The 14,417-nt window shown below is 37.2% G+C and overlaps 1 protein-coding gene across 1 annotated transcript; it reads left to right on the top strand.

Annotated features, from left to right (window-relative positions):
• Positions 1–767: 767 nt before the first annotated feature.
• Positions 768–13,720, top strand: LOC146146926 (sodium- and chloride-dependent GABA transporter 2-like). Its single transcript, XM_083387876.1, has 12 exons — positions 768–814; positions 2,697–3,030; positions 3,802–3,934; positions 5,002–5,136; positions 6,318–6,421; positions 7,143–7,236; positions 8,385–8,528; positions 9,248–9,385; positions 10,254–10,457; positions 12,839–13,009; positions 13,086–13,188; positions 13,710–13,720. Exons 1-12 carry the CDS (start codon positions 796–798, stop codon positions 13,718–13,720), a joined length of 1,590 nt encoding a protein of 529 aa, XP_083244002.1. The 5' UTR covers positions 768–795.
• The last annotated feature ends 697 nt before the right edge of the window (positions 13,721–14,417 follow it).

The raw sequence follows: 14,417 nt of genomic DNA, 5'->3' as shown, positions 1-14,417 counted from the left end.
CGTAAATTTGTGACGTCATCTATAAAATATTTAATTCGTTTCGCAAGAAAATATTTCATGTTCTGGAACGAAAATTATTATGCTTTTACCCCTGGCTTAAAGGGTTAAGAGGCCCTGATTAAGCGCCTTTTAATAGAGGAATACTTTGCTACAGCCAAACGGTATATCCTTAGAACACTTTCTGCATATAAAAGGGTGAATAACTTTGCTCAGGTAAATAAAACAATATAAGAAGGTTTTCTGTACTGTATATAGACGCAATCTTATAAATGGGCGTATTTTTAATTGACTTTTACCAAGTTTTAGCATCGTAGGGCATTTTGAATGAAACAATCCAAAGTTTCAGGTTACTTAAAACATTTTGATCAAACTAACTCGTTTTTGTGTTGTTACGTTTGTGGATAAGCATCATCCTTATTTAATCTGGTGTACATCAATGTCCAAATAGCACCGTTCGCTGTTTTAAATGTTGAAACAAACGTTAGGCAACTGTTTTAAGAAAAAATATTAGGTTGACTATTTGTACAACGCCAGTTTTAAAAAATAGAGTAGCACAATCATAGCGTTTATTGTTTACGTAGGCTATATTACCAGGCGAGTCAACATTGTTTGTTATTAAAATATCCGGATGTAGCTTACTTTTTTTTAAATACCACATCTAAAATGACATTTTTAATTCAAGGGGCGTTTCTCATACCCTACGTCATCTTTCTGGTGGGGGTGGCGGTCCCGCTCTTTTTTATGGAGGCGTCCCTGGGCCAGTACACAAGCGCCGGTGTCATCAAGGCCTGGGCAATGTTCCCGCTAATGAAAGGTAACAGCCAGTTGTCGAAAACTTGTTTAGAGTTTGAATGAAAGCATGTGAATAACAGCAAAAGGGCAACACGTATCAGGCTTTATTTTAAAGCACATTTTCGCGATTTTCGCAATTGCAGAACAAAATATTCGGTCGTGGTTTCCAGCAAGTTATCTTTGGGCAGCTTTGCAAGAAAAAAAAAACGAACCATGTGTTGTCCTATTATCTTACGCTTGACGTGTCATAATAAATTTTTCATTTATGCTGTAACCAGTGGTGAACGTATAAGGCCGTAAAAATCCGGAATAAATTGCAGTGAAACAGTCTATATATTTTTTTAGCGGTACGGCCCGCTTAAATATATTGCCGCTATGTTCTTGTTACGCAAAGTCGTGTCCCGAATCGTTTGCGAAAGTTAAAAATATTCGTTTTTTTTTCTTCAAGCCAATTTCTTTGGATATACATTTTAGCACTTGTTTGAAAACACAAACTGTCGAAAATGAGGTTTTTTTAACCAAATTTATAACAAAAAGTACATTTCGAACTTAGCTCAAACTTTTTATCATTGTGTTGCATAATTAATCAAGCAGACGCCGGGCTGCTTGCCTCCTTGGCGCAACAACTGAACATCACGCTCTCAGTTTTCAAAAAGGAAACGAGCTTCACGTTTCGCGATTCGCTATTTGTTTTTGTTTTTGTTTTTACTATACCCCGGTAAGACAAATTATATGCAAATATCGATTCAATAGTACACATTCGGATCCTTTAATTAGAGTAGTGGTTCCTAACCTATTTTGGTCGCAGCCCCTTTTAAAACAAATTTAAGATTACGGACCCTTAACCTAACCAATAACTTTTGTTTTTTTAAACCACTGCACATTTCTAAAGAGACGACTTAAACATGAACGAGTTTAGTTTATCTGCGACATCCATTATTTTTGTAAAACCTTTTTAACCGTACCGTGTGCTCAAGGCTGAACCCTTGTCAACATCTGGTTTGCTGCTGTTTCGCTTTAAAACAGGATAAAATGTGATTCATAATTATAAATACTAATATTTAATCTCATCCTCTGAGTTTTGGTAAACCTCACACAAGATTAAAAAACAGAAAAAATCACAAGTTTTAACCAAATATTAAATACATAGGCTATAACGGCTCTATTTCATTTTAATTTCCACAAGTTATTGCACCCTCCTAAAAATTCTGTCAGTTTTCAGTGCACTCGCGGACCCCCCTGTAATCCTACTAGGTCAGAGGTGGCTATAGTTATTACCAGTGAGAAACAAAGGAAAGAGCCACAGCTCTCATGTGCAGAAATAAAAAAAAATTTTTCCCCACAATAGCAGTGTTGTAATGACTTGAGCCAAATGACCTGAATGATATTTAGTCACTGTTTATAAATGACTTGTCCAGAATTTAAGTGCAACATAATCGTATAGGAACCGCATAAAACGGGTTAATTATCCGCATGCGGCTTTTCTATGCTTGTACGAGATGGGCAAAACCAATATTATTTGCTAATCTGTATTATCACGACATTTCTAATTTTTTTCGGAATTTTCACGTTGAATAAAACAAAATAACTAAATATTTTGTTGGCCCATCGTGAGTGCGTCGCTGGTTATATTTAAAAAACTATACCACTGTGTAGGACCAAGCGTTGGGGTCAACACTTTTATTTGTTTTAACAGCCCATAGCCACATAATTTGATTTGTGTTTATCGACCGCCGGTAAACAGTGTTATAAAGACGACCTACATAGTAGGTATACGTCAAAACGTTGTCCAGTAACAATACAACAGCCAGAAGAGCTGTTTTGTGAGATAACGTACGTTTGACATCCTGTGGTAAGCGGAATTGAATTTTTTTTTTAAAACATACAAAATAAATGATTTGCAGGCATAGGCTTCGCCTGTCTGGTGATCTGCTTCAACATTCACACCTACTACATGACGGTGCTTTGCTGGGGCGTACGCTATCTGGCCGTTTGTTTTCAACGGGTCTTGCCCTGGAACAGCTGCGGAAATGACTGGAACACCCCAAACTGTTTCGTTTTCGGCGAAAACGTCAACTCGTCGGCGAACGTATCCGCCTACTATAAGTCATCGAACGTGAGCGGTTACTCAGCGACTCCTGGCTACGAAGCAACAACGGCTGCGGACAGAAACGTATCGGTCTCTGCAAACGCCGCTTCGGCCGAAGTCAAAGTGTCGTCGGTCGTCGAATATTGGGAGTGAGTAAAAACGAAATAGTGACACAAAATAGGACCCATAATGGGTAGCATTGTAAGTAGTACTCAGTCATTAGGAGTAAGTAGTAATGCAAATAACTATGGGTAGCAGTGTTGTAATGACTTTAGTGCACTTAAGTCCTTATTTTCAAATGACTTACCTTGCCTTAAGTCGTTTTGGTTTAATGACTTTACTTGACTTAAGTCGTTTAACAAATGACTTCACTTGACTTAAGTCATTGAGTCAAATGGTTGAAACTAAGTGTGCTCGCCGATGTTTTGGGGTCAGAAACCATTACATGCTGGTTGTCATATCTAACCTAACAACACATCTTTCGGGCTCCAGCTTATTATGTCCAAGTCTTCGCCCAAAATTGGAAATTTAGCTGCTTTCGTGTATCCACCAAATCTAACCAGCAAATAATATTATTTCATTAAATTTAGCCTTATCCGCGAAAGGATTTATTGTTTAACCCGCGATTTGTTTTTAAGATTGTGGTCAATATCAAATTTCCTTAGCAGATAAACCAGGATATTACGAGGCAAACATGTTATTAATTGACCCTTCAGGATGATGCTAAACTTTTAGTACCAGTACGTTATTTAAAGAGTTTATCGATCAATAAAAGCCCTATCCCAGTTTTACATTTAAACCTCAAAATTTTAAACTTAACAGTAACTCGCTGGGCAATAATAGCAGTTTGTTGAAATGACTTCCAACAGGAGCACAACGATACACAGTTAGAGACAACGTGATGTTTTGTTTTCCATAAGGCGAAGTGTTCTGGGGCTGTCCGAGGGTCTTCATGATATTGGCACAATTAAGCCCGACTTGCTAATCTGCTTAATTGTCTGCTGGCTGATCGTCTACTTTTGTATTTGGAAGGGAATACAGTGGACTGCTAAGGTAACGATCGGACTGGACGTTTTTGCCTAAAATTAAATCTCCCTATAGGCATACGCGGAACTCGAGCTGGTGGTACTTGCTATAGATCGCGGGTGGCGCTTGCATGTGAGCCATTTGGCCTTTATCTTTTCTTTTTTCATGTATTTTTATAGTAATTTCAAGAACTAAAGATACCATGTTAGACGAAACATATATAGTTGTTTAACCCAAAGTCTGATCCTCAAATCATTAAACATTTTAGCTCGAATTTACCTCAAAATCTCGGCTTAAAGTAAATTCATTTTATTTAAAACAAAAAAATGAAGATGTCACGCCAGAAGAATCTAGAAATGATTTTAGTAAATTTTATACCATTATGGGTAAAAGTAATCTTACGTGTACATCAAACTATAGCTTTCATAGTTTTTATTCTTTAAATTGTTAATATTGAGACAACTGAAGTTAACATAACCAATAAGTTCTTATTACTGAAAATAATATTTGTTAGTCCTATTGATGCCAAAATGATTTAAACTTGCATACCATACTTTAAAGCAGGGTATAGTCTAAAATTGCCGGTATTTGGTGTCGTTCGATTGTGTTTCACGGGAAACTAACAGTCATCTATATACACCTGTGCAGAAACTTGTTCGATATTTGTTTAATTTGTAAACTTTTTAAGCATTATATTGTATATTTTTGTACGGATAAAGTGGAAGGCCTACGCCACCGAAATCAGTCAAGCTGATCAGGATTATAGTGCGTACGGCCAGGCTAGAAAAAGAAATAGTCACGACCTCCAGTCACAACAAGGCTGTTGCTTTTTTTGAGCTACACAGAGAGGAGCAACTAAAACGTACCTATACACAAAGTGTATTCTGTGAGCAAATCATACTGATCAGGTTGATTTCGGTAAGCCTTCTGAAGACATTTCGCTGTGAACTATATAACGGGTGACGTTATCGTTGGCCGGAAGGGCTTGATCCCAGAATACACTTTGTATATGTGAAGTTTTAGCTGCCAATACATTGAATTACTGGCTTAAACTCCATGAATGCTGACTGTCGAGTCACTTACTTTACCCACAGATCGTTTACTTCACCGCTTCGTTTCCTCTCTTCATGTTGATAATTCTCCTGGTGAGAGGAGTCACTCTGGATGGGGCGTCAGACGGAATCGCCTACTACCTCAAGCCCAACATCACGAAGCTTCTGGGTCCGCAGGTAAAGCACCAAAGATTTCACCCTTTTTTATCGAATTTCGTGGTAAATATAGAACCTTAAAAACGCAACGGAAATTTCTTGTCATAGAAAGATTTCTGTCATCGAAAGGCGTTCGAGCATACTCCGATATACAGTCACACCGTTTAAATATTGTGAACCATCCAAATTCGACCTCGATTTGTATGATTTCAACATATCATTCAACTATGTTTCTCAAATTTGCATTATATTTTATATTATTTTATACTGTACCTTCTTGTTAACTAACATAATACAGGAATAAATAATATTGTAGGTGCTAAATGCGTTGTTTGATATATACTACTTATTTTAGTGCTTGCGGTGACACCTAAACTACTACGCTTAGTTCTATTTTTACATAAAACTTTTACCGTGCAGTTTACCCTCACCAAACCTTGTTATTTAGCGGTCAACTCTACTAGACTCCCAACTACTGTGAACAGTTAATTTTGTAAAAAAATTAAAAAAAAACTTTTTGCAACGTACTACAGTACACCGCAGTATAATTACCATATTTTGGAGGGAATTTGTTGATCGAATGTGCAACTAAGTTCGAGATACCTAGTTATTTAGCGGTCAACTCTACTAGAGTTTATGTTATGACCCTATAAATAATGTGTGGCTGCGGAATAAACCTAATGAACAAATGAAATTTAAACCTGCTTATCAAACGCTAAAAGTGCTTTCGAGATAGCAAAAATTGGCGAAACATTATTATAAATCAGTGGTTCTAAACCTTTTTTCTACCGCGCCCCTTTGGTAATCATCCTGTGCCTTGCGTACACTAACCTCAGATATTAAATAGTTATCTTACCAAAAGTATCAGCGAGACAACATAGAAACACTTAGGTCGATTCTTAATCGTGCGAAGCGTTTATTTGGTTTGTTTTTTTAGCTGAACTTTAATTTAGCAAATCAGACGCTTTGGACATGCAACAAACTGTCCGTGCTCAATATATTGGCTTTCATCGAGCTGATGTTTACAAACATGTTGTGAGGGAAGTGACACCAACGTTGCAAAGCCCAATGCTATCGATATCATGTTGTCAGTGCATCTGACCCAACGCCGACGAGGCCTAACGTGTGCCAATGCACACCGCGTCAGGGCATTTCCTATCGCCCTTGTATGCAATATTATATACCAAGCTGTTTTGTTGAAGGTTTGGGCGGATGCAGCCACGCAGGTTTTCTTTTCGTATTCGGTCGGCAGCGGGATCATGGTTGCGATGGGCAGCTACAACGTATTTAATCACAACGTCTACAGGTATATCATTAGCTTTGGTCTGTTGAGAAGTTACATTGCATTTGAGTGAGAATTTGCACAAGTTTGGTGATTTGCTATCAGTCAACAAATATTCACACCAGGAAATGTGACAAATTGAAGCCTAAATTTTACCTTTACCTTAACTTAAATAACTGTCACTTTGGGCCTAATTTTTTATCGTTCGGATTTAAGGCAACTAATATCTTACCAAAAAAATAAATATCGGTTAATCTGTTATTTATTTTAAGGTGGACTTTTTTATAAACTAATTTTCATAACTTCGAAAATTAGTCGCGGTTTTCCACGCTCCTCAAATTTTTCCATTTACTGTTTTGAAATTTACTATAATACTTATTATTCAACATATTATTAGTTTGTAATATGCCAACTAGAAATGTCCGATAATGCCTAGTGGTAATATCGGTACTCGTCCGATACTAAGCTGGTATCGGTACCGATTTGACACCAAATTAATGTACAAAATTTCAGTCAAGGTTTGCAATCCAATGTAACAATTCTACGTTAATAGGTATAAGTTAATTATAAAAATGCAAATTTTGGCTCTACAACAAGGGAAAAAAATAACATCTGGCGTTTTTTCAATTAACTATTTTGCCTATTATTTCCAAGCTGTTCCCAAATTACCATCTCAAAATTACCCCCGTTAACCACTCCTTTGCTGGCATGAACGTTTAGCTCACCCTGCCCCGTATTTTTGCAGAGATACGGTGGTGTTCGCCTTCCTTAACAGCGGAACCAGTTTCATCGCTGGTTTTTCAGTTTTCAGTGTGCTTGGCTTCATGGCCAAAGAGCAGGTCGGTCGTCCGCTTTTGCTAAAGCCAGGTTTACGTACTTCTGCATCAGTTATATAGGCCTACACTAAAACAGTACACCGGATGCCTATGCAAAGGCTTACCGAAATCACTCGGATTACTGAGGATTATGGTACAAGCAAGCCGCGAAGTTTCCTGAATGTAGGCCGACTGATCTTGGTAAGCCTTTGCATAGGCATCCCATGTACAAAACAACGTTTGCCGTTATCGTAGGACAGTATGTGACCTCAGAAGAGCCTGATCACAGATTATCGATTGTTTGTATAAACTTTCGAGTCACTAAAACAGTATTGGTAAAAGTCATTTCTTTAATTATAGGTCGAATCAATTGTTTTACTGTATGAAAACAATTCGACTGACTCTAATTAAAATCTGTTTATCGAAACAACTCAAAGAAAGTCAATTCAATCGTCCAACTACTGCGAACAGATCATGCAATTTTCTAAAAAAAGTATTAAAAATTTTTTTGCAACGTACTAGAGTACAGTACACCGCAGTATAATTACCATTTGTTGATCGAATGTGCAACTAAGTTCGAGATAGGCGTGTTAGGGAGGGGGGATAAAAAAATTCTGAGATGACGTCACAAGCTGACGTCATAACGTGACTGCCCAAAGTTACGCCAAAACGTGACGTCATAAAGTTCTATCAAAACGTGACGTGATCAAAAAGTAATCCTAAGGATGCTACACAGTTTGTTTGTTTTGTTTAAGATTTAGGTTCAAGTCATGTTACTTTCAATACAAAATCTGGATTACAAATATGTTATCCAAACCCACAACGCGAAAAAACACCTTTATATTGTTAAAGTTATTCAAAAAGAATAGTTTGGGTGAATTGTAAAAGGATTGCAGAGCTACATTGTTCCATTTTGCAGAGCTAGTTCTCGGGCCGTATGTTACACAGTATGCAAAACGTTCAACTTAATAGCAATAACAAAAAGCAACAACAGAAAAGCCCGCGCGCCCGTTCAACGCCAATAATGCCGTTTTTCGTTGTGGAAGGGGTATTCCCCCAAAACATGGCAGCATGACAGCTAGAACGCAAACTCTTGCCCACTATGCGCGACCAGTTTGGGAACCTGTAAATTAAAACACCGCCGAACTATTTTACATTGCTGTTTTGCGCAGAACACAACGATCGACACGGTGGCGGAGTCCGGCCCTGGCCTGGTATTCATCACTTACCCGAGAGCGATCGCCCTTATGCCCCTGCCTCAGCTCTGGGCAGTCCTCTTTTTTCTCATGGTCTTTCTACTAGGCCTGGACAGCGAGGTACGTCAATTTGCAGCGATCTTTGAGCTCTTCTGAAAAACTTGCAATCGTCTAGTTCGGTGGTTCTCAACCTTATTTGGCTTGCGGCACCCTTCAGAAATTATAATTAGTTCGCGGCACCTTGCTCGTATTTTTGCTGAGCGGTTAACTGTGACGTTACAATGAACGTGTTTAAAACAGCATATTCACTGTGTGCAACAAGGGTAAAATTTTGTTAATTTTTGGTACTTTTATCGTACACAAAAAAATGTTTCACGAAGTTCACCAATAGAGCAAAAAATGGTGTCCTAAAGAAATTGAAATATCTCCTAGACTGCCGCCGCACCCCGGTTGAGAACCACTGGTTTAGTTGTTGTATTTTCGATGTTCTCTCTATAAGACGTTAAATTGTATTGGAAAATTTATCAATTAAAATTAATACTTCGTTAAACCAATGATTTATTACTATTTCTGAATTTTGAATGTACTTGTATTTCTTGATATAAATAGCATTTCGTGTTGAGATTGAAAAGTAAGTTTCCGGACACAGTATCTGGTTAGATAAACCACTAAAAAACATGCCTTTTTGTGGAACATTTTATTTTTCTGCTTTGTTCGGCCATTTACTTTCAATAATCTCTAACCACATTATTCTCTTAACGACCTTCGTTTTTTCGTGTAATTTCTTCTGAAGTTTTTGCACTTTTGGCCTTAAAAGCGCGGCTTGCCGTTCTTTTCAGTTCATAGGCCAAGAGAGTATTATTGCCGCCCTGGCTGACCTTCGACCCCGCTGGTTCAGTGGACCGAAACGACGCGAAATCTCGGTGGCTGTTGTTTGCCTCGTCCAGTTTCTCCTTGGACTTCTGATGATTACTAACGTAAGCGTGAAAATGACTTCAGTCAATGTCTTGGCTTAATTGCACTTAATTCATTGTTCTATAATGACTTGAAGTCGTCAAGTATTTTAGACAAAAGTTTTACTTAAGTTTAGTTTTTCTTGACTATAGTTTTAACTAAATAAGTGCGTTTGACAAACAGTTTTTTTACTGTACATAATAACTTGAAGTCGAGTAATTTAGACATAAGTTTTATTGCGGTTGACAGAAGGTTGATTTTGCAAGCAGTGTTCATTAAACTTTAATTTTCCCAAACCTGGGACCTATAACAGAAATTCACCGAGTCCGCAAAACTTTTTAAATCCATTGACTGAGAAACTACATTGGGCAGACCACTTCGTTCTTTTTCAGTGTTACTGATAAATCAGAATTTTTTTCAGTAAGTAGTACAGTATGTATTTGAGATCTGGTGTACAAATGTTGTACCGAATTTTTTTATTTTGTTTGTGTACTAAATGACACACCCTCTATAATTTTAAGGAATCAAATGGGGCCCTACAGGTAAAATATTGAATACTCCTGATTGCTCACGAAATGGAAAAATGCCTTATATAACATCACAGGAGAGTTATATCAACCAAAACGACACCTTTTAGTTTAACAGGCTAATACCTGAAAATGGTGGTCTTAAACGCTGCATTAGTTACTCGCACCTAGCCGAGTGCTATTGATCCATGACCAAATTTTGTCTATTAGTTTAAAATCAAGTCTCGCCAATGAAAATTAACATAAACCGACTGATCAATGAAAACGAAAGCTTATTTGTTTAAATGGGTAAAACACCAGCAGACCCTTGCGCAACTTTCACTTAGCTGCCCTGCCAATATTCATACGTGTTTTTGACAAACAGGGCGGCGCGTACGTGTTCAACATGTACGACAATTATGCCGGTGCCGGCTGGAGCCTGTTTTTCATCGGGACTTGTGAATGCCTGACGGTGGCCTGGCTGTACGGACACGGCAAGTTTTGGGATAACGTCTGCAACATGCTGGGATTCCGGCCTTTTCCCTGGATCAAGTACGCCTGGGCTTGCGTTACGCCAATCATTTTGACGGTAGGTGTAAGCCAAACAATTAAGAACGATAACCACTCCAACCACAAGCCCAAAATACGAACAACATTAACGTTGGAATAACACAGGGTTCGGATTAAGGCCAAAATAGGACTAATACCGAAGTGCCGTATTATCGTATGAATCAATGCTCCACAACCTTTTGTCACATGCGGCACACCAACAAGATTTAAAATTCTCGTTGACACAACTACACGTATACAAAAAACAGCGATAAACACATGGACTAATATCAGAATATTGTAATTTCGAAACCAACTATGTTTCCAGGGAACGAAATTGGGAACAATACTAGGAGCACAATGCAAATTCCTATATGAGGAATCTCCTATGCAGCCGGCTACGAAAATAATATGCATGGTTATATGTGGCGAAGGCGCAAACATTTTACGTACTATATTACCATACCATCTAATTTTAGGCTTCCTAAAACTATCAGCTTAAGGTCCTCCATAAGATTTACTTCGGTTAACCCCACAATAGCTGATCACAGAATATGAAAGGCCTATAAATGGCATTCAGAAAATTCAACGTAGTTAAACATAGTATTTCGTACTTTAATGTTCGAGCAGTCTTTTGAAACACTTACCGCGATAAATTAGAGCAACAACAGCAAACTACGTTTTAAAAAAGTGACTTCTTGGCGTTGTAGTTCTTTACGTCGAAAACGTGTACTTTCCGTCTTCTTTTAAAGGGCGCACCTGTCTCTTTAATAAACACCATAGGACAGTCGCGCACGAAAAGGTGTGAACTACGCCCTTTGTTTTGTTAAATCTATGCATACAACAACTTCTTAAATGTTTCATGTAGCTGGGTTTGTGAATCAAATTACCGATGACATAACCAGGAAGTCACAGCCAAAATGAAAATTAATGGTACTCGCTATACGGAATTATGCCATTTGGTTCTGTTCATATTGACGATACACTGCCCGACTGAATAGTCTAAGAATAGGTCGTAGTCGATTTTTTAAGAACATTATTGCCTTAAAGAGAAACGTTAAACATGAGTCAACATACTGATTTAAACGTTGAAAATGAATATGCCCAAATTAAATATTATATGCATACGGACCCTTAATAAAATCAATATTAAATTTGTTTTTGATCTAGTATTTGTTCAAAATGTTTAAATATGATTTTAGGGGGCTAGGTGCCGATACGATGCCAAATTTATATAGGCATTTCATTGATGGCAATGATTTCTACTTGAATTTACAAAAAAATAGTAATTAGCAACTATAAGAGGGTCCAAACTGTTTAACGCAAAACAAGCTTTGACATAACTATAGGAAAAAAGTACCGGAACATTTCTTATTCAACTGTTTTGCTTGTCTGACTATACTATCGAGGTAATTTCGAATCGAATCCGACGTTTGTACTTTTGCCATAAATGTTGGGATATCGAAATAAAATGTAGAGGATCCGACACCTCTGTCCTCTATTTAGAACAAGGGTGGGCAACCTACGGCCCGCGGGCCGGATCCGCCAGTTAAAATCAGGCCCGCGACCTGTTTTACAAGCTGCTGGACAGTGGACACGGCCAATCAGTCATGCCTCATATTTTTAACTATGTTAATTATATGAAATGCAATAATTTTTAGCGCTTATATATTTGCATATATTTGCGATTTCATGTTGTTTTCAATACATCACCAGCCCTACTATTAGTGTATTACAAAAAATAAAACATATACCATTAGACCTTTTCCTTTTGGGTTTACAAGAAAATTTGTGCTTTTAACCTTTTCATGCCAAAGGTAAGTTTATTTGAATCGAAAATTCGACACTTTCGACAAATCTGTTGTCGTATTCTACTTTATGTCATCATGCATATATAACATTAAGCATTCAAATCATCGAAATTGTCATAAACCATTAAGGCAATTTGCGTACTCACAAATTGTGCTACAAACTTCAACAAGTTGTAAAGTATGGCTTGAATTACATACATAAAATGAATGTTCATCGTCTATTCTATTGTATATGGTTAATCATGAATCTATAAACTAATCATAAACCATTCTTGAATAGTTCACGGTCAAACCCTAATCATCCGATTAACGCTTCTCAGACCAAAGGCGACGTGCGCATGGAAGCTATATCTAAGTGGCAAATATTCGTAGCATAAACTCTCTAAAACGAAAGTTCCTTCAACTTAATCCATGATTTGTTTCGTTGATGCCTTCCGTTTTTATGATAAAGGCAATTGATTACGACCCGTCGAGAGCTTAGGCTACTGAGTTTGGTTTGACTTGCGACTAGGAAAAGGTTGCCGATTTAGAACCTTTGCCTCTTTTTGTTTAATTTTTTTCAAGCTTTTAAGTTGGATTTAATTTAACTGTTTTAACGTAAAATCGATAGGTCACCCTCGTCTACAGCCTGGCCAAGTACGAGCCTCTCACCTACAACATCGTCTACACTTACCCAGTGTGGGCTCAGGCCATTTGCTGGTGTATGTCGCTGTCAGCCGTCATGTGCATACCCTGCTACGCCATCTACCGACTGTGTGTCGCTCGTGGTTCTCTAAAAATGGTAAGACCGGTTTATTGAAAACTATTAAACGACCAGCACTTTAAAGCGGGGTAACATAATGTCTATTGATTTTTAGAGGTGGGAAGAAGTGAGACGTGTACCCACTGTAGTGGAAGTCAAACTGAAAATTCAAGAAATGCAAGACTTAGGAGACGACATGTGTGTACCATTAAATGCAGGTGCGTCAAAATTACAGTTGAATAATGTATATTTAAGTTTGTTCCTTAAGTTACGTTACTTAAAAATAGTCAAGTTTAAATCGTTCTTATGATGTGTACCTATTGTGTTAGCAGTTAACGTATTGTACTTAAAAAAGATGCCATGTTTTGTTTTAAACTGAGATTACTGTGAATTATCTATGACCACAATAAAAAATGTGTAGGCTAATAAGAGTATTTGAAAAAAGCGATAAATTAAAATAAAAATACAAAAAATGTATATATAAACAGAGTTGGGAAACGCGACAATTTTTAATAAAACGGGATAAATTGAATCTCCTTTAGGCTAAAAAATTCCCCAAAATACAATTATGCAAGCGATATACAAATAAGATTCGCTCTAAGCGGGAAATAAACTCTCCATTAACGTAATTAAAATACCCCAAAAAATATAACGAATGACCCCGCGTACAGTTTCCGGCTGGAAAAGAAGAAAAATAACGATTAAAAATTTTCTTACCGTAACGTTTGTAAATTTTCAGGCAACACGTAACAAGTTGCGTCATAATGGGACGTAAATCAAGTGACCTTAGGAAACCTAAGGTTTTCATTTGATCTAGTACAGAAATGTAAAGCTAAAATCCTAATTTAAATACATTTAATTGGATAGCGGAGTAATCTGTACCGGTACGGCGAACCTGTACAAATTACTTACCGTAACACCGTTCTGGATTGTTCCGGCTAACTATTATCTCAGGTTAACTGTAAACAAACTTAGAACTCAATATTTACTTTTTACATAACACGCATTGCATTTTTGTAGATTAAGATGAAAACGATGAACGAACTGTAGACAATTCATGTGCATTTGTGCAATATTATGAACATCGCAATATTTCTCTATGGAAAGCCATCATGTACTATTCAAGAAAAATGTGCCACAAGTAGTGGATAACTATTGCCTTTTTACCTAGGAAAAACAGCATATAGCCTTGAAACGTCAGTGTGCCCCACTTTCAAACATAAAGTGCGTTTCATTTATATTTTTAAGTATCACCATATATAGTAATATTGTTATGAACAGAAGCATTCAAGTACCTCATTATTGTTATACGAAGTACCCAGCATTGTCCAACCTAACTTTAGTCAGTTTTTATATTTAAAATGCGTTATAATTCACACGTAAAATTTATTTAACATTACATATTTATTGCGCTGAATTTTATATGTTTTGTATTGCGTTAGACATT

Source organism: Ascidiella aspersa, chromosome 4 (assembly GCF_963924565.1).
Source record: "Ascidiella aspersa chromosome 4, kaAscAspe10.2, whole genome shotgun sequence".
In the NCBI taxonomy this organism is placed as follows: Eukaryota; Metazoa; Chordata; class Ascidiacea; order Phlebobranchia; family Ascidiidae; genus Ascidiella; species Ascidiella aspersa.
Note: the sequence above shows the minus strand (reverse complement) of the source record. Positions and strands in the feature narration are given on the sequence as shown.

What these genes read in the sequence shown, in the direction of transcription:
- LOC146146926 (XM_083387876.1), top strand. An exon ending in GACTTCTGATGATTACTAAC is followed by an intron (nt 9,386 to 10,253) that starts GTAAGCGTGAAA and finishes TTTGACAAACAG; the next exon opens with GGCGGCGCGTACGTGTTCAA. An exon ending in TTACGCCAATCATTTTGACG is followed by an intron (nt 10,458 to 12,838) that starts GTAGGTGTAAGC and finishes TAAAATCGATAG; the next exon opens with GTCACCCTCGTCTACAGCCT.